The sequence below is a fragment of the Patagioenas fasciata genome, chromosome 1 (assembly GCF_037038585.1).
Source record: "Patagioenas fasciata isolate bPatFas1 chromosome 1, bPatFas1.hap1, whole genome shotgun sequence".
NCBI classification, from domain to species: domain Eukaryota; kingdom Metazoa; phylum Chordata; class Aves; order Columbiformes; family Columbidae; genus Patagioenas; species Patagioenas fasciata.
The window spans coordinates 21,813,423-21,837,648 of NC_092520.1; the positions used below are offsets into that span (position 1 = coordinate 21,813,423).

Sequence of the window (24,226 nt, forward strand, 5' to 3'; positions counted from 1 at the left end):
CTCAACCTATGTTATATTGGGCAGCAGAGGCTTTAGTTTGTGTTTCTCGCACACATGCTGAACACTGTAATCACGGTGGTGGATGAATGGGAAGGATGAGAAGAGGAACCAGACCCTGCAGCACCAGGGAAGTCAATAACAGCCAGTTTACTTAGGCCTTTGATTTGTTTGAATAAACAAAGATCTACCTACACTACGTAAATGGACAATTTGATTACTGCTACTGGGCAGAAATAGAAACAACAAAACACCTTAACCAAGATTTTCTAGGAAAGCATTGATAGAGATCCATCCTTTCTTCACTTAACCAGTACTGCTTCTTTCACTAAAAAAAAAAAAAAAAAAATGCATAACATGTTTTCACTGAATGAAGATGTTTTCACAGCTCACTTTTTGTAATACAGTTCTCAGAAATAAAACCATGTGCTTTGGAGGAGCTGTAGAGAACAGCCACATGGAGATCAGTGAGGTGGTGCTTGGGTGCATGTGTCCAACAGAGTATAATGTGCTGCAGAGTTCAGCCCTCTGTCCTGGTTGTTTTCAAGTAGAATTGGTATTGGGCTCTCTGGCTCAGTTTGGGACATTATGGCCTCTATAACCCTTTCCTTGCTTGGTGAGCAATTAAAAGCAATAATTTGCATCTACTGAGTGAAGTAGTAAGCAATTTGTATAGGACCTTATGCTGTGTATCTCTTGCATCAGCTACTATGCAGATTTTAGGAAGTACCTGAATGTATTTCTTAGCAGGATCAATCATCCGTAATCTAATGCCATTTTAACATAAAAGCTAATAAAATATCCTATTTGCTGTGAGAATTACTGCCTGGAAGATATTTAATGTTTATAGGAGTACACATGGTAAGACACGTTCTTATGGGGGAGAAGGCAGCTCAGTGCCTCTCAACCCCATGCATGGTCTGTGAATTACCTTTAATAAAGTGCTGAAAAGTAGTCTTAACTGCTTTGACCGTTCTCTGTAATTTTAATTCTGAACATAGATTTAGATGATTATTCTATCCAACAGACATTCAAACTCATGTGATGCGAATTTTTAATTGATCAGGTGGTCAGAAAGTAGCATATTAAGGATTTGATTTATACCTGCTTACCAAGACAGTACTGTAGAACAGAATGATTTACTGAATTTAGGATCTAATAATATGGAAAGACTCTTTTGCATACAATTACTTTAATTTTTGGAGTACTAGATTCAATCGTAAATAGTGTTGCAGCTTTTTGGAAGTCTCCTAAGAACATGATCAGTAACATTTGGTAGATAAACTGGAGCTAAACTGGCTTTTGTTACAAAGAGCTGAGGGCCCTGCCCTTACATGGGGTGCTTGTAAATTTTAAAGCATTTGAGCCTCCAGAATCAAAAGGGAGAATGCTGTGAAGACTTTGATAATTAGTTTCTATGTTAAAAAAGAGAAATTATAGACTCATACTGATAAAAGATTCTTAGCCATTTCAACACCAAGAACATGAATGTTTGCATTGATCAATTCATGAGGGATTTCCTAAATTCCCTGGAAACCTAATTTGAAGTTATGACTCCAGGCAGAGTTTTGAAAAACAAATCAGATCATATAAATAGACTTATTCAACTTAAGTACTTACATGGCCGCTGTCCTTAGAAGAGCTGAGTGCTTCCTGATCCTTAATGTACTTAAATGAGTCACTAAATTATTAAGACCACAATTCAGATTATTAGCAATTTATATAGGAAGTTGAAGAAAACTGATGTAGTTATTCCATTATTCTACTGTGCTTTACAGGTCCTAAAATGGTAGAATTCCATGGTCAGCAGTTTCAGATCAGCTCAAAGGATGGCAAGCCGCTTTTTACAGTGGATGAAAATGAAGTTGTAATTGGCACAGATAAACTTCGAGTCACAGGTTTGTAACAGTTTAAGAGATGCCCAAATAATAGCCACAAGAAAAACACAATAAAAATGTATATATAGACATGCATGTCTGTTTGTGTGTATTTTATTTTAAAACGATTAGCATTGGTGCATTATTTTTTATGAATTATTTAATGTTTCTAGTGCACACTGTTAACTGACACTGAAAAAATTCTGAATATTCCAGTTTGAGTTGTATTGAGTTTTATTTGTGAAAACTTTTTAGACTTTCTCTGATATTTTTAGATGATTTTATCTTTCAAAGTGAAAGACGTTGTATTCCTGCTCTGTGTGTAGCACATATGTCACAGGATGTTGTTTGTAGTATATTTTAAATGTCATCTGTCAAAAGGCAAGTTTGTCTTAGGCTATTTCTGCAACTCACCAAGATACTCATTTACAAAGTAAGATGTCGAAGTTATCACATGAAAAGCTATTTCCTTTCACATGACCTGATAAAGTCAACCTTCATTTTCTAGGCATTAAGATTGTACTAAAACAGATAACATCAAGTTGTGATTTCTCTTTAAGCAGAAGAATTTATTAAAGGAAATACTTAAATTATCCTGTAACTTGTTTTCAGTTACATTTTTAATATTTTTATCCCGATTGCAAATATCATGTTTAACTTTTGCTAATTATGGGTCCTCTGCAATCTTAAGGTCTTAATTTGAATGGATATGTTCATATTTTTTCACTGTGCGAAACGACGAATGTGGTAGTAACTATACAATTAGTGTCTCAAAGACGAAGTTAAGTTATGATAAATGTGTTAATAATTTTGTTCACGCCTGAGGGTCTTATCTTCAGTTTTTTACTTTTTAACCTAATTGAAATTACAACTTTGTTTAACCAGGAAACCATATCATATAATTATTGTTTGCCCAAGGGATGCTAAACTTTAATAGAAAAGCATGTTTAACAAAGATATGAAAAACTGCGCAATTGTTAACTGATTTGGAAAAGGTCTATATCTGCTCTAAGTAAAAATCATTCATACATGAGTTGAAGTTGTTATGCTAAAATGTGCATTCCAACTTGTCCAATATTAATCTTTATGCTGCAAGGATAATTGTTTACTTTAGCAGATATTGTAGAAAGACACATTGCCTGCTTCTTTTTCACACTGTAGTACAATTGGAAAGCACATCCATTAAAGTCATTGAGGTTATTTCAGTGTAAAATTAATATAAGTGAGAGGAGATTCATGCCTACTTTGCTTCAAATTAATTTATTAAAATTGTGATTTAAATGATACTATTTGCATGAAGGATAAATTAGTAATACTTAGCCTACTGAGAAAATTTTTTAAACGTTTTAGATAGAGAACACAATCGATGTGAAATAAATTTTGAGAAGTTCTATAGATTACCTCAGGCTTAAAATACACGAAGAATATTTTGCAGGTTTTTAAGTACAATATAGTAAACTATTTGATTTTACTTCTCCTTATTTTTGTGAATTATGAAAAGCTCAGTAACAATTTGTAAGAAAACCTAACAGTTTTCAACTAAAATGTAATACAAAAGAGTGCAAATGTATGTAATTTATGGTACTTCAGGAAAAATGAAAAGTCTTAGAATAAGCTAATCCAACCCAACACCTCAGGAACTGTCATTTTCCAACATTTGGTATGTTTGACCTCATATTATTGCAGTTGAGACATTTTCTGGCCCACACAGTAGAATAAAATTGTGGCAGACTCTCTCTGCTCTCTGAAGAAGAGCAAGTGGCTGGGGAAAGCCATGGTCAGCAGTGTCTCAGGTGCTCCTCAGAGTCACAGATGAGTCCAGGTGCCCATGTTCACACAAGTGAACTTAACCCAACTCACAGTCAATACAGCCTAGAGCGTGATTCATCTCACCTTGAAAGAGACACCTGATCTCTTGTAGAGACCTCTTCTGTCAACCAAATGCCGTTGTCCACTTTAGGATGAGCTCAGTGGTTGGCTCAGCTCTCTTGAATACAGTGACTGAGTTCAGATGCTTAAACATAAGCACCCAGCAGTGTTTGAAACACCATAGAGTATGTGAGACACCACATGGCAGGATGTACAAGGGTATTTTAGATGACAATAGGTACATATAATTAGGCAACTAAATTCTGCACATTGCTCATCTGTGACACCTACATCACAGATATTTAAGTGTATGAAACTGAAGCTCAACTTAACCCTTTATGACAATGCTACCTGAAGGAACATGTACTCCAATTACATCTTCTTTAATATTATTTCAGCAATGTCCCGCATCTTTTGCAGACATTTATAGAATCATAGAATCATTTTGGTTGGAAGAGACCTTCAGGATCATCAAGTCCAACCATAACCTAACTCTAGCACTCAACTTCATCTATACATCTTTTAAACACCTCCACGGATGATGACCCAACCGCTTCCCTGGGCAGCCTGTTCCAATGCCTGACAACCCTTTCTGTCAAGAATTTTTTACTAATAACCAATCTGAATGTCCTTTGGCACAACTTGAGGCCATTTCCTCTTGTCCTTTTACTTGTTACTGGAGGAAAAAGACCAACACCCTCCATGCCCCAAAATAGGGGGAAAGCTTTGAAGCTATAGCCCAGAATTTGTGTTATGTATAAATATGATGTTTTAAGTCTGTAATATTTGCAAAGATTTTGTAGGATTTTAATTATCTCTGTTAACTCTAATGAAAGTTACATTGTAAAAGTCTTATTCATTTATTTAGTTGTCCCAACTACTTTAAAACTATGCTGTCTTCAGACTTTTTAGATTTCATTTTAGGAATTTACACCTGTATGTTACATTACCTGTGTATAATGTCATTCTAGTCAATACTGTAATAGTAGGACTGTATATGTATGTCAATTATCTTATTAATTTTTTCTATATATTTTTGTATCTTAATTTCTGGTATCAATGTGGCCATATAAATCACTGTTGGTATTTTTTGTTTTACATTTGAACTTGTTACAATATAGTATTTTTCTGTTTTTTCAGGGCCTGAAGGGGCACTTTTTGAACACTCTGTAGAAACACCGCTTGTAAAGGCAGAAGCTTTTAAACAGCTTAGGTAAGAATTTACATATAAAAACATAAATCTTGTAAGTAAATGTTGTTTGGTATGTCTGTATTTTTCTGAACAAGGGATTTTCAACAGCATTTACAGAACTTTTTTTCCTTTTTGTGTCACAAAATATTGTTTTGAAGGAAAATTATACATTGCTCTGCAATTTTCAAGTATATTATGAATGATTTATTGGTGATGGTGAATACTTAAAGCCACATGAAATACTGTGGAGCTTTTCTGTAAACTTCCACTTTTCAGTCTTGAAACATTTAAGTATGACTTTTTCTACAATAAAAATTGCTTGTCTGCAGTACGTCATCGACCTATTGTTAGTCAAGATTTTTAGAAACTACTATCAATTTGAGGAAACAGACTGACAAGAAAAATTTGGAAACGTGCAGAAGTCTGTATAACTAAAAAGCTACTTGGAGTGAGAAAATATTTATGAAGTACCTTGTATGCTTCAGAGTCCCTTAACTCTGGGATAGCATTTCTTTGTGCATTATTCTATGTAATTTTGAGTATCCCAAATTAGTTTATAATATGTTGGTTATGATGAGGTAATAAACTCAATTTATGCTCTAGTCATGAACATGTTATGTTTCATTTTATAAGCCAGTTCACAGAAAGATTTGAAATGAAAGAGGATCTCTTTAACAATTATACTTCTGTCCTTTCATACCTTGGCAGTCTGCTACTTTCTGTCATAATTTCTCTTCTTAGTATTTCTTTTCCAAGGGGGATAACTATTAGAGAGTAGCAGAAGATGATTAAAGCTTTCAAGAACACGGCTTGTATCTCGGTGACTAAATTTTCAAATTAAGAATGGCAAATTAAAGAGAGACTATTAAGATACTTCTTTGTATTTTCTTCTTGATATATAAGATTTACTTAGAGTAAGGTACCTTGTGCTTGCATTTTAAGGCAGAATGAGTGCAAGACATTCATTGTTACATGTTGATCTCCGCTTTCAAAAAGGTGTTTCTTCTGGTATGGTAGAATTTGGACGTGACTGACCAATAAGTAGGATTCTACACGGTAGTGAACATTGTCTGGTTTTGGAGGGACTGGATTCATTATGTTGCAATTTTGTCATTTCCTGTGATTATCTCCATTTTAATAAAGTAGGACATCGAATTTCGTAATTACAAAGCCAAGAATCTCTCTGCCAATTTTAATAGGATACATATCAATTATTTTCTGTGGTTGTTACTTTGCTTCAAATGCATCATCTATTAATAATATTTTAATAAGCTTGAAGCTAGCAGTTTTATCCTGAAGCCATTATGCTATGTTACATTTTAAGTTCTTATCTGCATTTTGTTTAAAAATAATTACACTGTTTCAGATTACATAAAACTATTGTTATTATAAATTTTTCATCTGTTTTTGAAATAGGATATCGTTTGAAGGAAACCCTTGAGATTAATTCAAAGTGTTTGTAAAGTTCTCCTGCACGGATGAGTTTACTTCATGGCTTAGCTCTTTATGATTTTTACCCTGTCAACTATAAGCACATTTTGATCTAGAATGTTGGTATGTGTTAGCAGAGTTTGAGTGTAATAGTTAAAATTCCACTCAGTTTTGTCTTCAGTTAACCTAAAATAGTGGCAAGTACAGATTCTTCCAGAATATACAGAAGTTATGCTAGTAATTATTATGTCAGGAAAGTAGCTACATGGCCACATCAACACTAACACTTGCGACTGACATTAATATCTGACATAAATCCAGAGCTGCTGAACAGCTGCACTAGAAACCAAATCGGCTTCACCCAAAGAAAAATGCTAAATATCAGGACATGAGGCTGTGCAATGAATGCAGCACTCACTCATGTCCCAGCTGGCCCTCAAGAACTGATGCTCACCCAGAGCAGTTCAAAATGCCTCATTCCTTTTTATTTTTTCTTTTTTTTTCCCCATCTTTACCACCTGTAATCAGTGTCAAGTCTGAAAGCGGAGATGGCAATGATTGCATGGAGGATTTCTGAGGAGGATCGAGAAGCTAATGCGCTGTCTGCATTGCAGATGCTAAGTTAAGATGTAGACAGAGATGAGCAATTTACATGCTGGAAAAAGGTTATTTTCAAGGGTAACCTTAAACGTCAGTGCAAACAAAATCCATGCATTCTGTTGTGAAGGGGCTGAGACAAGTTTACCAATGAATGGCAATTTTGTAATGCTTTATAAATATTCTCTTTCATTCCACACTGTTAAGTACAGGAAGCTACCTACTGAAAAGCACTTCAATATGAAAATCTTAAATGCTATTTTAGGTATTACTTTTCTATTTTAAATTTGAAAATGCTTCCTTTCCAGATTAAGGTAATATCAAGTTATAGGTAATAGAACTTATTTGCTCACATCAAGCCTTATCTTCACATTTTCTCCATCTGTCAATCTTCTGCTATTTTTTATTCTATTTTTACTTCAGTGGTTTTGCTGTGCCATGGGAATGTGGTGTGCTGGGTGAATATGTGATACTGGGTGAATATGATAACAGGTGCCATGGTCTGCAGCATTAAATATAGGGAATATCACTTCAAGAAAACCCATCCAATAGAAATGTAGTTGCATGTTTCAAGGAGCTGACTAGAAAACTGTTAATGTTCATAACTTTTCAACTTCTGTCATATGAACGGAGGCCACATTCATTCTCCGTCATTCAGATTTAGGGCAGGATCGCAAACAAAGCTGACACAAATGGCCTGCTAAATTACACATTCTGCTGGCTTTCCTGTCCAAATGCCAAATTTCAAGATAGATGACTTTTCCGGAAACAAAGAGAAAGTGTGTTAGAACGTATCTTTTTATAGCAAAGTAATGGAGACAGAGCAATGCAATTACATTGTGGTCAGTAACTTTCTTTTCATCCCATAATTTCAAGGAAATATATAGAGTCCTTTTCTGTCTAATAGATTGAATTCATGACTCTCCCGTAAAGAAGCAGAGATGTGCTTGCACTTCCAACTGGCAGGAAGAATTATAATAACAAAATCTACATTTCAAAATTGAAGCGTTCCTGGGTTTAAAATAACATTGCCTACTTTTGAATTCCTTTCCTGGAGTTCCTGTCTCCGTATAAGATGCCTAGTTTCCACTTAAAAAATTTCTTAAGACTTTAGGGTGTAGTGGAGACCTAAAAACAGGATCTTACATGTAAGAAACATCCAACAAACATCTCAGTGGCATAGTTACCGTCAATGTGCAGATTTGGGTATATCCAGGAAGTATCCTTCTGAGACAAACACCACTGAGGATGTACCTGGTTAAAATGAGCCACCTGTAATTAGTGAGAACAGAAATATGTCTGGACTCGTACTTCTCTGTGCAATTCAGTTGCCTGGTATAGTCAAGTGGTTACACAGTGGCCAGGTGCAGGAGCACTTCTTTGACAGCAAGCGCCTATCTCTTGGGACATTTCTCCTTTCCTTTGGCTGAACCTGTTCTTCTGTGTGGTCATGGGACCACCAGAGAGCAAGCAAGAGGAAGCACAAGTTAATCTTGTGTTCAGGGCATTCATACAAGAACAGAAGGAGACCAGGGGTTTGCAGTTATGATTTCAAAAGTAGTTCTGGAAAAAGAACCAGATGAATGTCCTGACAACTAGGATACCTACTCCTTATTTGCTCTGTTTCTTGACATATTACTTGGTTCTGCAAAGACTGACAGTCAGCCCAGTGATGGCCATAATCCAGCTCTTTATTCCCTCCAAGCTGGTTTGTAGTCTCGTAAACACAGGTAATGGATACAGGTTTCATCCCCCTCAAGATGAGGAAGAAATTGAACTGATGCTTCATAATTCCTTGCTGAATATCAAAATCAATAGGATTGTATTACATGTAATATAACACTATATATATTATAATGTATATTTTATATATTAATTAGAATATTATACAAATACGGAAAGTGTTACCTCTTCCATGGTTTTCCATGAAAGTGGCCACAGCCCTTGTGCGTTGATGTGTATTTGGCATGTTGAGAACTTGCCTCAATCAGATCTTCTGGGCGTTTTCATGAACTTTAGCTGACAATTCTAACTGGATCACAGCAGAGTTTTAATGGAAACCAGATACCTTGCTTTCCAAAAGAAGGAATTTAAACAGTATTATAGAAGCCCATATTCAGACTTGTAACTTGTGACCCAAAATGTAAGTGGGAAATGTATAACAACAATTAGTGGAACTAGCTGCTGTAGTAATTTTTAGCGATTCCCTAAAAAACAGCTTCTCCCCAGGTTCCATGTTAGGTACTTCTGATATTACCCAGAGTTTCAGGCCAGTACATACACCCTTTTATCCTCAATTATCTCTTTGTGGAAAAATTAGTGTCTCAGTTTAGACATTTTTCCAGTCTGATTGTAACATATTTTTCTAATAATTTATAGCAGTTTAGAATATGATCTAGCATATTATTCTATTCATCTATATTTCATATTCTTTAATAACATGTAACTCATACATAGTTTTGTCATTTTGATATTGTTCGCTTCTTGTGATCTACACATTTTGAGGTTTTCTAAGGGAAAGCAATGGGTGAGCAAACCTGTGTAAATCTCAACATTTTTGAACTGAGGACTTGAATTTCCCAAACTAAAGGAAATGTGCTTACAAAAGTGACATCTTTCTACATATTAACGATCTGTGTACTGTGTGTAATTAATAAAATGCTCATAGATTTGTGCTAGCTTTGTTCTTATATTTGCCATAAATGGATATCTGACAGCCAGCAACTCTACCTTCTGAGCACAAATCCCATGGGCAATCACTTTTAGTACAGTCAGTTCATGGTATTTTGCCAGTTCAACTGAGAGTTTACATCCAGGTTTAAAAGTGACCCACATCATTTCATCCTTTTTGCATTTGCAAAGCACCATAGCAGGAATGATGTTCCAGACAGTCAACATTTGTCAGACTATGATTGTGAATATATATAAAATACTCTCATGTAACAGCTTATGGGTATATTTTGAAAATATTTCAGTATTTCATAGGAAAATAGACCTATTTTAAACAAATGTGTAATACTGTCATTGACCAAAACTTTAAATATATCATTTAAGAAGCATTGCTTCATATTTTAATGCAATACCTATGTCCAACACTGAAAAGCATTAAAATATATTATTGCTAGCTTGTGAACTCTGTGTTATAGAATATTATTAGTTTGACAGCATTATTATACGCCTTCTAGATATTTGGTTAAAGTAAATTGCTGTACTGATTACTTGCTGGTAGAGCTTCCTATCTGTATATTGAAAATTAATATGTCTCACTTAGTTTTTGCTTCTGTGGCATCCAATAGCTCCACTTTTCTTACGGCTTCTGCTTCTCTTTACTAAGCTTTACTTTTATCCTTTCCATTCCCCATTCATAATACGATTTCCTTTTGCCCTCAAAGTATAGATTTGCTAGGGTAAACTGCATAATAAGACAGAGAGAAAGGCTGGAAACTGAAGTTGTGGGGTTTTATGAGCATACGAATAAAAATTATTAAGGAAAGCTAGAAAGAAATGTATAGAAGCCAACCAGGGTAAAAACATTTGCTAAATCATTGCTTAATCATGTTTGTAATACTAATGCTTACATGCTAATTGCCTAAAAATACCATCTGACTAATTGAAATACAGTGATTTTTATTTGCATTCGTTATGCAAATAGAAAGCCCAGTCAGTCAGGAGAGAATGAATTTTGTAACAGAAAACTGAGTCTGCAGTTATGAGTCAGTATTTGTAAATGTCGTGGTTTAACTCCAGCCGGCAACTAAGCCCCACACAGCCACTCGCTTATTCCTCCCAGATGGGATGGGGGGAAAGAACAGAAAAGTAAAGGTGAGAAAATTTGTGGGTTGAGATAAAGGCGGTTTAATAGGTAAAGCAAAAGTTGCGCACACAAGCAAAGCAAAACAAAGAATTCATTCACTCCTTTGCATGGGCAGGCATCTCCAGGACAGCAGGGCTCCGTCACACATAATGGGAAGACAAACGCCATCACTCCAAACGTCCTCCTCTTCCTTCTTCTTCCCAAAAATACATACTGAGCATGACATGATATGGTATGGGATATCCCTTTGGACAGTTTGGGTCAGCTGCCCTGGCTGTGCTCCCTCCCAGCTTCTTGCGCACCTCGCACAGCGTGAAAAGCTGAAAAGTCCTTGCCTACTTAGCAACAACTAAAACATCATTATCAACTTTATTCTCATTCTAAATCTAAAACACAGCACTGTACCAGGTAGTAGGAAGAAAACGAATTCTACCCCAGCTAAAACCAAGACAGTAAAGCATCTCTGCTCCCTGACTAGTGAGATGTTTCTACTGAAATGTAATTTTATAAGCCCTGGCATGAATTTGCTAGGTATAAATTTTCATTCACATACTTTACTGCATTCAGGTTAACTAAGAACATGATCAAATACTTCTTTTGCCAGCTTAAAAAATATATTTCCAGTCATCCTATGGACTCAATCTATGAAAAGACATAGATTAAAAGGATTGAATGTGGTACGGGACATCATGTTTATCAACGTTTCAGAAACGCTGCTGACTCAGATATTTAAAAATACCTTATTAGCAAAGAATTGGGTAATACTTCACATCTAGTAATCTTTTAAGCAGTGATTTTTTTTGAAAATACTAATCTTAAAGTGAAAAGTATTTTCCAAATATGATCTGTTTTGTCTGTCTTGTGTTACTAGCTATTCGTGTGCACTCATGTTCTTACAAAATCTTGTTCATTGCAATTGAGTTTGCAAACTACAGTGCTTCAGCTGCAGGGCTTATATGTCATTGTATGGATGGACCATATGACCTTAGAATACAGGCTCACCTCTGCCACTTAGATCATCCTCCCTTCTGTGATTCTAAGTCTGCAGAGGAACTCTGCCCAGCTCTCACAGATGATGTTTCCCTCCTGAGGTAGGAGGGACATTAGGTGACCAGTGGGAACAGAGTCTCAGGTCTCCCGGTGAGCCTATGTTGGCAGTCAGATGTGTTGGCAGTCAGACCTGCTCTCCTGAGCACCTGCAGCACCTTTCCTGTGTCAAAAGACTGCTGGCCTCTGAAACCAGTGAGAGATTGAAATACACTTCAGTAACAGGAGGAGAAGAAATCCGTGCACCAGTGTTAGTGGCCCTTTTGCCAGGTAAGGTCTCCCTGAAAACGCATGACAGGTTTCTGCCCACTGCCATCATTGACCTTCCCTTAAGCCAGACAGGTGGCTGATGGTCTTCCTAAAGATGATTAGGGGCCTAGAGCACCTTTCTTATGAAGAGAGACTGAGAGCTGGGTCTGTTCAGCCTGGAGGAGAGAAGCCTGAGAGGGGATCTCATCAATGTTTATAAATGTCACAAGGGTGGATGTCAAGAGGATGGGACCAGACTCCTTTCAGTGGTGCCCAACAATAGGATGAGAGGCACCGAACACAGACTGAAGCACAGGAGGTTCTGTCTGAGTATGAGGAGAAGCTTCTTTACTTTGAGGGTGGCAGAGCACTGGAACAAGCTGCCCAGGGAGGTTGTGGAGTCTCCTTCTCTGGAGATGTTCAAAACCTGCCTGGACACGTTCCTGTGCGATCTGCTCTGGGTGAACCTGCTTTAGCAGATGGGTTGGACTAGATGATCTCCAGAGGTCCCTTCCAACCTCAACCATTCTGTGATTCTGTGTAAAGCCTCAGTTTTTCAGAGATTTCACTTAACACATTAAAATCAATAGTTGTTTCTGCCACTTGTACAGGACGAAACCATTTACCTGTTTTCCGTAGTTGCTTATATCAGTAGTGCAAAAGTGTAATGATTTCTATGCCTACACTGTTCAACTAGGTACCTGACAATGTCAGACTGCTCAGTGAGATTACTAAAGTGAACTTGTCATCAGTGATTATAGCATACTGCACCGGAGCGCAAGCTACCGTGAAAACTTCATTAATGACTGTCGCAGTTATAGACACCTTGCAGATGACCACCTGGAGCTCTATTTGTGAGTCTGTGATTGTCCTGTCATTGGTCTAAAACGAAATGTTGAGTTGGGTAGAGCATCTTTTGCATTATCTTTCACCTACATGCCTGTCTGCACATATATCAAGAGAGCTGTGGAGGAGGCATGAAGCAGGAGTCACCCACCATAGGGATGTGCGTGTGGCAAACAGTGGAGGAAGCAAGGGAGGCATTTCCTAACAACAGTAGTTCTTCCAGGGTATATTGTACATGTGCACAATCACTACTCACACTATTTCCACTCTCCCTCAGCCTGTGTGTGCAGTCGTGATACTTCAGTTGTGTGTAAACTGATGGGAGTTGGGCACATTCAGCCATTGTACTAATAATCGAAAGAGGGGAAGGGTAGGACCTGCTTGTCAGCAAAGCCCTCTTCACCTGAGTGTTTCTTTTCATGCAGAACAAGTTGACACTATGAGCAACACTTACTGAAGAATTCCATTTACTTGAAATATTTCTATGCTTCTGCATATGAAAGTAAAATGTGGTTGAGGTATATAAAAGAAATGCATGGCAAATTTCAACCTGGAAGATAATTTTATGAAAATAAAGACTCATAATGAAAACACTAACCAGATTTTTACAACAGTGGTGCAAAAAGTGTTATTTTATAAGAGTAAAATTTTATAATAAGTTGTTTTATAATATAATTAAAGTCATGTGAAAAAGATAGCCATGCTGGAAACACCTGTGATGTGCCAGATTCAATCACATTCACTGGGGCCTTCGCCATTTTTAATTACCTGGAGAGTCAGCACATCATAAAATCGAGGTCATCACAGAGACCTCTTTTGAATTAGCTTTGCTCGCCACTCTTTATCACAACTGTCAGTCTTGAGAGAAGCTTCTATTTTAATCATATCTTTGTTCTGATCTTTAGTCTTCATTCCTTTAACAACTCTGCATTGAGTGACAGTGGACAAACAGGCAGAAACACCTTAATATTTAAGATGGATGGAGAACAGGTAAACAAATAACTACACTGTAATAAGCACATCTACTGTGTTTTTGAATAGGTTATAAATGTTGGTTTAAATTGCTTTTATAGTCTTTTCAAAGTACTATTAAAACTAGGCACTGTTTTATTTTCTTTTTAAGGGAACATGTAAGTGTATTTGTCCTAGAACTTTGAACGTTTCTTTTATATTGCTTACATAAAATAAGTTCTGTTAACTAAAACCTTGGGAACTGGAAACATCTGTTATTCAAATCTGCTTTTTTAATTGTGCTTGTGCACAGAGATCACCCCCTGCGCCATAAGCAGTGTCAGTGTCTGCCGTGCTTACGCTGAACAATTCCCTTGAATCCAGAATCTCATAACTGAACTTTACTGGAATCATCTGTTGCCACTCATTTCAGATTTAGAACATAAATACGGAACAAATTTGGAACACAGACTATTTCAAGTCATAAAACCATGATGAGTTTTTTTTTTTTTTTTTGTTTAAATTAAAGGAAAGGAAAATATGCTGAAGAACATACCAGCTGATATCTTCAAGAACAGCAAATACTCCCAACAGTTGAGAATGCCATCCAGAAGCAATGGAGTGCCTCAGGGATCTGCCCTTTATCCTTGATCATTTTTAGCATAAGAAAAGATAATATTAAAAAATAGACTTATTTGTTTAAAAATCAACCACACTTATACATATGGATTAGGGTTAAAAAAACAAAACCAAACATACAAACAAAAAACCTCATCTGTATCTGCCTACCACTTTAGCTGATCCTAAGTGATTTATTTATTATTCTTGCATGCAATTCCACTGAGAATTCAGCACACACTTCTGGTTACCTTTCAGCTCTTCCATATTCAGGCTGCATTCACACAGCAGAGTCCAAACCCAGAGGACTTCCTTGTACCCAGAATACAGAGATGCATCTCAGATGCTCATCCAGATTTAGAATTCCCTTCCCTCTGCAAGCAGAGGCACTGATTCACCATTCATTCACTGAAGTAGGAAGGCGTCCTCCCACAATCTCCCCACAGAGATGCATTTTTTTTTCAGCGACACTAATATACCTGGAGCATGGCCCTAGGTGCTTACAACTGCTCGGGCAAAGAGTTTAGGTGTAATTAATTCAACTCATTTAGACATCTAGAGCGTACCTATCTTCATCAGATCCCACCATTTTGGTGGAAGGCAACAGGTACTGTTAGAGCACGTTACACGTTATCCTAACAGAAACAATTGAAATAGATCAGATTAATTATGTCCTAGTAGTGCCTGTTTCTCTCCATTCATTCTGAAGGATGCACAGGGGACCACCTACACTCCTTTCTATAGGCATTTACATTTGTTAAGAGGAATCACGCACTTATCGACTATGCCGTGTTTGCTTAAGCTCTGAAGAAACAAAAATTCATCATAAGAAACAAAGCCATGCACTGTGCTGGGAAATGATCAAATCCCAGAGTAAAGCTTTTCTACTTGTAACCCTATATTCCATAAATTCATCTAAATCATTAGTCATAATTTATATAACCTTGTACCTAGGATTATCAAATGCTGCCAATTACTGGGTCTTGTTTGATATCAGGCATGAGATAATGCGTCCTTCCAGGGTAATAAATAGCTTGGAGGTCCTGGCCATGCTAGAACTTTGTCTTTTCAGGAAAATCATAACACCATCGTATTTACCTAAAAGATGTGTCTTTTCTTTCTGAGTTGGTAAAAATCCATAGTCATCTTATACTCTCTAAAGACATGGAGAATTTAAAAAGCAGTCTTAATGTTTTCATTGCTATCAATTTGCTGAATCTCTTCTTTCTTCAAAACCTTCTGCAGATCTTCTGCAGCAAATTCAGACTTATTTTCCATAGTAATCTTAATACTTGTGTGTCAGCCTCCCATGGATTTCTTAACAAAGTAGTCATTACAGGAACACAATCCATTTTGGTTTCTAGGGTCCTTCAGCTCAGAGGCCCCTTCAGGTTGGATGGGGCTCTAAGCAACCTGATCTATTTGAAGATGTTCCTGCTTATTGCAGGGGAGTTGGACTAAATAATGTTTGATGATCCCTTCCAGCCAAAACTATGCTATGATTCTATGACTCTGTGATGTTGCAAGTCTTTAAATTTAGGACTGTGATTCAACACTAGAGCAAGTAATGGACTTGACTGTATGGATAAATGTATCTATGGACAAGTGAATTTATCCACAAAACCTGATTAATTCTGATTTAATTTGTGTTTAATGTAAAACACATGGTCTAAGAATCCATTACTGCAGCAGCTCAAGATTCTATGAGGTCATTAAAAGATTATTTTAGCTTTAGAAAATGCATTCCCTATAGGTGAGCTATGCTTAGTTGAGCCTAGTGATTTTTTCTGATCTGAATTCTTGATTTCTCAATTCCATCCCCCACATGGCTCTTCATGAAGTATCGATGCCATTGCTATCAATGGGATTTTGTCATTTCACTGTGGCTCCCCTTCATTTCAGCCCAGCACAATAAACCCAGCTGTGTCATGTATATCTGTATATATGTGTCGTGTACAGCTCCTTCCTGAGAGTTGGTGGAAAGGGAAACATGAAAGGGGTGCAATGGTCTTTTATTCCCCTACAGAGCTGAGAACTCAGCCCTGAAGTGGTTGAGTAATGAAGTGCTCCTAGTCCTTACTGACACAGACATCTGGGAGGGGAAACTAATAAACTTTGTGCCCTCTAGAAATTCTAGCTATAAAAGTAACAGCAGCTTTTTAGAAGACATTTTTTTCCTTGATCATATAAAATCTGTCATAGATTTGAGAGTTTGTTTTTTAAGCTCAGTAGCAATACACTATTAAAACTTTATGCCTTGTTGATATCAGACAAAAATAATCTATTTAATCTTATTATTTTCCAAAATTATTTTTAAAGACTCCTACAGCAATATTATACATGCCATACAAAAGTCCTGTCCTGCTATTAGTAGCCCTCTTGTAGCAACTGCTAGTGCTTTGCACATTAGAACTGTCAACATATGTATATTATTGTCCCAAGAAAGAAGGCTACCAGAAAAAGCAGAACCTCGCATACTTGTGTAATTATTTCAGAGTAGCTCTCCTGTTATTGAAGTATATGGGATGTTTCAGTGCATTACAATATGTATTTGTGTCTTCTTTTTAGAGGCCAGAGAGGTTACAAACTGCCAGCAAAGCCCAGCACATCTTGAGACTTTCCTTAGTGATTGCAGACAAAATGATAGACCTTCCAAAATTACTTTTTCATTAACTCATTTAAGCAGAACGCAGAAGAGAGTCAAGAAAGAAGTTACTTTTAAAATCAAATTACAACAAATTGCTCGATTATTTTATCACCCCTAAATTGCAATGTGGTGCCACTGAAGCTTCATAATTACTAGAGAAAGGAGTTGCTTTATGTACAGCTGCTTCATTCCAGCCAAATAAGTTTTGTTTAATGCAGTTCCTGTGTATGTGCACTTGCTTTTAAACAGACACCCTTGTAGTATGTTTCTCTGAATTAAATTTTACCATATTCATTCTCTCCTGATATTATCAGACAACTTTTCTGTATTTCAAAAGATGCCAGTGATCTGCTTTTTCATTTCTGCAACAGTAACTGTATTCTGGAGAGGTATTAGCTTTAGCATACTTAAGTACAATTCTAAAATTAAGCTCTATTTTGTGCTATTTTAAGTTTTCCTATGAATTTGTCTGCAGTGACATAGCCAGATGCACTTGGAAGAAACTGCATAAAAAGTTCTTTTTTTTCCTTTTAAGTAATTGTTATTCAAATTGTGTACTGTGTACTGTTTTGCATATTACATTTTATTGTGATGTAAATAATAGACTAACATGGGATTTAGTATAAGGGAGCTGTAGATATTGACATTAGTCTTACTGAAACAGAACATGCATCCTAGTGCAGGCAACTCCAAGGAGCAATAACCTTTGGAAAATGGTTTCTTTGAACTAAGCTGCAAAAATCGGGATGGTGTAGTATAACCATTGACCAACTAATAGACTTGATAGAGGAAAATGGATGCTGGTTTTCAGTCAAATTTTTTTCATTATACTTCATTTAGTTTAACTCAGTGAAGCTCAGAGTATCAAAGTGAAAGGAAGAAATATGGAAGACAGCATCATCCAGGTAGGAAGCAATTATTCCACATTTAAATGAAGAAATTCAATATGTGTCATGCAAAATGGGAAATTTTAGAAAGAAAAATCAGCATTTGAAAGATTTACATTAGTTATGTCAAATCAGAATGTTGTGCCAAGGCTCGACTAAGTAACTGCTGTGTTTCCATTACTGTGCAGAAGCTAATCAGGGCAGAAGCTTTAATGAGTCATTAGTATTTTGTATTTTGGGGCATTCAGTAAGAGCTATCAAAGTTTACTGTTGAATATTAATGCTTCCACGTCCTTAAGATATACATGGTTGTTGTAACAGGCTGCAAAACTCATCTTTCCTGTTTGCAAGAAGATGTAATTTTAGGAACCATTCCAAATAGAATAATTTTACAAACCAAACCAGAAATGAGGCATATACTGAGGCTGAGATCTCAGTCCTGTTGTTTTGGCCTTGTTTGCCTTTGGACCTGCTGGCAAATAACCAAAAGCCACAAGGCAGAACACCAACATCCGTAGCTCTGGGTAATCGTGTTCTTCTCCCACCCTGATCACCCTCCCCACTTGCCTGACCTCAGAACAGTGGGCTACTGGGAGATAAGTGAATTGAATATTGGTGGGAACCGGCAGCCGGCATTTGTGCATGCCTGCTGCTCACTATTCACCTCCACAGCTCCAGCTTACTTCTGCTCAGATCATGTCAACAAGAATCAGCTTCCTCATAAAGAAAGAATATGGTTTGAAGTTCTGTATATTGGACCGTAAATAAATGCTGACAATCTCTTCTTCCTGTGTACCTAGGGCATGCTCTGGCTATGGTTTACTCCCTTGCAATGTCTGGCCTCATTGCCAGTGAATTAGACTGCTTTTAGACTAATCGAAAAGCCAATATGCTCCTATTGCCTTTTAAAGGTTAACATGCATTCAAAGAGCAGAGCTGAAAGCAAACACCTACAGAGAGCCAAGGCCAATTAAGCCCACAGAATCCTCTAGGTTGCTTTTTGACTTTCAAGAAATTAGTTTCTTGACAAGTTAAAGATTCTCCTTTGCCCCCTTTTTTCCCTCTTTTTCTTTTTTTTCCCTTCATTTCTTACCTTTTCTATTCCTTCTCTGCTCCATGACCTCCAAACACTACCTAATTTCCTTTCTGTTCCCCTTTCACCTTTCGAGTCAGACTTGAACTCAAGGACAGGTGTTCATGACAGGGCTCTTTTCTGCACGCCAAAGGCATATGAGGGTTTCTTCCATACTTAACAATGTGAAAAAGCTGGTTTGGTTATGTGCCGACAGCATCTGATGCTCTGTGCCCCATTTTCACAGCTTCTCTCCTATGCAGCCTCAGAACTCATCTTCATGGACTGTGATAAGGCCTGTCACCATTGCTCTTCTGACTCTTCACATTTCTCTCAAGCAAATAAAGTAGGACAGAAAAGTTCCATATATTCATAATCTCAGAAAAAGGTGAGCCTAGTCTTGAAAGTACATGTGCACAAGGAGAACTGCATGGTGTGTGCTTTCACAGGAATGCAGGCTCACTGTAGTGCCTTTATTTCACCCCGGAACAGATTAGTCAAACCACTTCATTTTCTTTAAACGTTTTCTAACTGTGGGAAGCCATGCAGATTGTTTACTGAGAGGTGGGTCTAACAGCCCACTCAAAAAACAAGAGTAGGAGACGTCTTTATAGGGTAATCAGGTTTGATTTTAGCATCTTCACGGAAGTTCAAGGGAAATAAGAACAATATGCAAAAACACACTAGTGAAGCCTGTACCGTTATTCCAGCTCTTCTGAATTACATTTTCTAAATCTCCTCTTTTTTCTTCACATTCTTCAGTATTTAATAGTGTATTTCCCATGCATGGTCCCACGCCAATGCTTAGGAAAAAGTTTGAAGCAGTATCTTCAATTCTACAAATACTGAATGACAGAAAGGGGCATGGGATCTGTCACCATCTTCTGCCCCCTCATATGACTTTGTTCTTAAATCAAACCTTAATATAGATGTTTATTTGACCCTTTTGCATGGATCCATTTATTTTAATTATACTAAAGCACTATGGGAGGAAGATTGAGTGTATTAGAGAAGTGGAAGTGATGGATTAGTATATTTTATGAACTCTCATAAAAATCAATACTAGCGAGCTTTGTGAAAAACTTTTAATGAAAAGGCATTCTGAACTAGCCAGCATTTAGGTTCCATCTGGACTCATCTCATGATATTTCATTGCTTAAGAGGGCTTCACACAAAAATCCCACCATGTAGGTGGACACCAGACAAATATCTTGTTAATGACCTAAACAAACTTACTGCTGTGAAATAATCTGCTATAAGGTAAAATAAATCAAGTCTAGTATATTTGGCATTTTATTTTCTCCTGCGTACAAGGGCCCTAGGTGTTTCTCTTTTACTGATATAAGAACACATTTAACTTAATACACTATACACTGCTAAATTCTGTACCATGCCTTTAAAACTTTAGTGCCATGTTTACATTTCATAAAATCTTCTCAGTATGGTAAGGTTAGTCAGGCTATTTTAACCAAAAGGAAGGCGGGGCGGGGGAAACAAAACAAAAAAAAACCCAAACAACTGTATATATGTGTGGCCACCCCAGTGGGGTGCACCACAATTTCAGAGGCAGTGTCCATCTGTCTGTCCAGTCGACTTACAGTAACCCTGGTCTTCCTCGGGTAGGTGCTGGGAGGAGTGCATACATTTGGGGAACTTCAGTCTAAAGTCATACCCAGGAATTCTGTCCCCATTGAATTAAGGAGAGATGCTGACTCATAAAATGGAAAGGATAAGAAGTGACCAGAAGGAAGGAATAAACTGTACCCCAAATTCACAAGAGCAAGCTGGTTCCTCTGTCCTGCTCTAAGAGTCAAACTGTGTTACACTGGAGCAGGAAACTTGGGCTCTGTAAGACTGTGGTACTCTTTCTGCAGTACTAAAAACAGGTTTTAGTGGTACTTATAATTGTGGTACTTATAATATCAGCAAGGTACTCTTCCATCTCCTGCCAGGACAGGATGAAAGAAGAAATCGATATTCCCGCAGCATGCACCAGCTCAGAAGGGACATTCAAAGTCAGGGTTCAACTCAGCTGCTTCTTTACCACAACCATAGCAGGTTATCACTCCTCTCACATCCTCCTAAACATGGCCAGCTGAGCAGTTGCTGGTGACCTGGTGTCTTCACAAGCTAGCAACATGCCTATAGGAGAGGGTGGGAATCTCCAGGCTTATAGGTCAGGGGTGTCAAACTAAGAGTAGTTACATTTGTACAGTCCTAAAATTTCATTTGGCCCTTTGAAAGCAACCACAAGGCTGATGTGAAAATGGGTTTGACACCCCTGTTGTAGGTTGTTGGGACAGTTTCAGATCCAGAGCCGGGATGCTGTCCATATTCCCTCAGAAGACTTTCACACAATCCTTCATAAACTATTCTGCACACTTCAGTACCAGATTTCTTTGGCAGCCGTCCAAGACAGTATAGTCAACTTCTGGAACTATCTTACCAACAAGGAAGAAGACACCAATAAAAATATTATCTTCCTTCTGATCATTTGCTTTAGTTGTAATGGACCAATATCCAGCAGATGACAGAGCTATGAAATTGCTCTGGAGGGGGGACCACTTACTCCCTCACCCCTCCCTGCCCTTCATTAGCTCAGGTGGTTTCCCTGCACTTTGCCAACAAACCTCCAGGTGGCTGAAGGGATCAGGGTGGAGGAGGGAAAGGCAAAGCACCTACTCTGCGAGTTGACCGAGGTATGGTTTCCATTGCTTCATGTTCCATGGATATGGCTACATGAGTGTTTTAATTTAAAATTAGGAATACGCTTTTGAGGGAAATCTCCCAACTGCCTGAGCTCATCAAATATTTTTTCTCATTGTGGAAGTGTTTGAGACGCATGAACTGGATTATATTTGGATTAAATTAACCTGAAAGCTGTGCTCTCCTGGAGAATACCTAAGATGCTCCAGCTTTTCTGGGTGTCCAGTCTTTGCATTCAGGCAACAACTTGTCCAGAGTGCTCCTCAGAACACATATAATGGGGTTGTCAGGTTCTTCATATCAAATATTGTGCTGTCCCAATCAATTCCTCTTGCCCCACACCACTTGCACAGTACCTAAAAGCTACCGAAGTACAGAATCCATCTTCCCAAATGAGATACAGGCTGTGACAGATGTCTCATTTAGGAAAGCACATTACAAAGATTAATTCCTCTAGATGATAAAGATCCTCACTCCATTCTGTTAAACGTAATTTATATGCCTGTAATTTAAAAATATTATATAAAAGTGACAACCATAGAGTTCCTCATTAGTCTACTGCCTGAATTCAAACAAATACTAAAAAAGGACCAAAAACTCTAAGACATCAACTTCTGTCCTCTGAGTGTCCATGCGCCCTCCAGCATTTGGAAGCAAATTGAATTCTTATTTTGCAAAGACTTTTGAGGGATGCACATCAACATTTTGCTCTGCCCAACCTACTGTCTTTCTCGTTTTATTGCCTAGGGAATAGATCTTGAAACTTTCTTATCAGCCATTATCTGCACACAGTCATGTGTCGTCTTTGTGACTGACCAAATCATTCACAGTGCAGAGCAACTTCCTCCTGTCATCTGTTCGCTGATATGAAAAAAGAGCACATTTTACTTTATTAATGTCTATTTAAAACACCATCAGTGTTAATAATTGCAGTGCTCTATTCATATCTTTCTGGGACACCCTGAGTTCATGCAAGTTTCTCCATCAGTCAGCTCTTTGCTAGGACAGTTCTCTGGTCCCCAGGTCCCCCTTGCAGCATACAGAAGTTCAAACCTGCCCACCAGTGACAAACTGGAAGTGCCTCAGGGCCAGGACCACTGCAGAATTTTAGGTGACTTTAAGATCAATGTCTAAGGGGCTGAGGAAGTCACTTGTCTTCTGAGACCAAGTGGGGACTGAAAAGGGACCTGTAAAGTCAAGGTTCAACTCGGTCATGTCATGTCTGCACTAGGTGCCTGTTTCCCTTTTATTACATCTGGACTTGAGGCACTGAACCTTTGAATGCTGTGTGAAGAAATATATCGTTAGTGTTACTCCATGTTGCCTTTGCTAAAATCTCACGCACGATAGCTCCAGAAGGCTTTAAAATCATTGCTTAAGCTTCACTGCACTTTCCATTGCCAGGAAGCTCCAGTGACTTAATCAGGTAAATCTACCCTTAGTTAATCTAGAAATAGGACCTGTATAAACAGCAGAAATTCAGGATTGTGATTAATATAGCAAATGTAATTCTGCCATGTAATTTAAATAATATGTAAGTCATATAATAAATCTGTAAATGCTTCCGAAGGCTGTAGGCTGCTTGCCAGCATTCATTTTGGTAGAAACTAAGAAATATTTCTCTGATGTTTGACCGCTTTTCAAACTCCAGGTCTGATATGCTCTTCAAAAATCTGTCACAGTCTGCCTTCTTGTAATATTCAATAGAGCTTAAAAATAAAAATTTATGGCTACCTATAGATTATTTACATAGATTAAATACTTTTTTTCAATGTTTATAGCTTTTTGCTAAAACAAACCAAGGCAACAATTGTATTCAACTACCCTGACACTGACTTATGAAAATGTATTAAACTTTAAATATTGAAAATACAAACTTTGATTAATTTTTCATTATATAATGCGTACAAATATGCATTGGAGAATAGTCTCATGAAGCAGACCTCCCATACAAATCACTCAAGGAAAAACTGACTTCCAGTTTCCTAAAAGTGTACATCTAAGGATCTAAAGCAAAAAGTCATAGAAAAGCTGTTAAATCACAAACACTGCTTAATAAAGATTACTAATACTATGTTAGATGGCTGATGCACAACAGGCTCTTACTCATGCCCTTGTACTCAGCCTGATCATGACAGTAGTTTGTGCCATCTCAGAGTCATGGGATAAGACATCAAATTATTTTATGGATATAGTCCTATAATATGGAACCATGATGCAGTTACCCATTGTTAGCATTTAAGTTATCAGTCTGGAGTTTGAATTAATTAAAGGTGACTAAGCCAGAAGATGTTGAGGAGAGGCAGATCATAGAAACATAGAGTCATAGAATGTTTTGGATTGGAAGGGACCTTTGAAGATCAAACAAGATAGAAATCTCCTGTTACCTCTGGTCAGCAGTGATAAGCCAATATTGCCTGAGTTAT

The 24,226-nt window shown here is 37.5% G+C and overlaps 1 protein-coding gene across 10 annotated transcripts in view; it reads left to right on the forward strand.

The window, feature by feature from the left end:
• The window catches only part of SGCG (sarcoglycan gamma), a 129,283-nt gene that overhangs the window by 98,075 nt on the left and 6,982 nt on the right, over positions 1-24,226 (forward strand). For 8 of the 10 annotated variants that reach the window (XM_071804207.1, XM_071804215.1, XM_071804209.1 and 5 more), the window contains 2 exons: positions 1,776-1,895; positions 4,884-4,956. In XM_071804207.1, the coding sequence (XP_071660308.1) occupies positions 1,776-1,895; positions 4,884-4,956 (193 nt within the window). Of the gene's footprint in view, positions 1-1,775; positions 1,896-4,883; positions 4,957-13,824; positions 13,910-17,975; positions 23,704-24,226 lie in introns of those variants that run through there. The other 2 variants (XM_071804235.1, XM_071804234.1) reach the window with 2 other exon arrangements.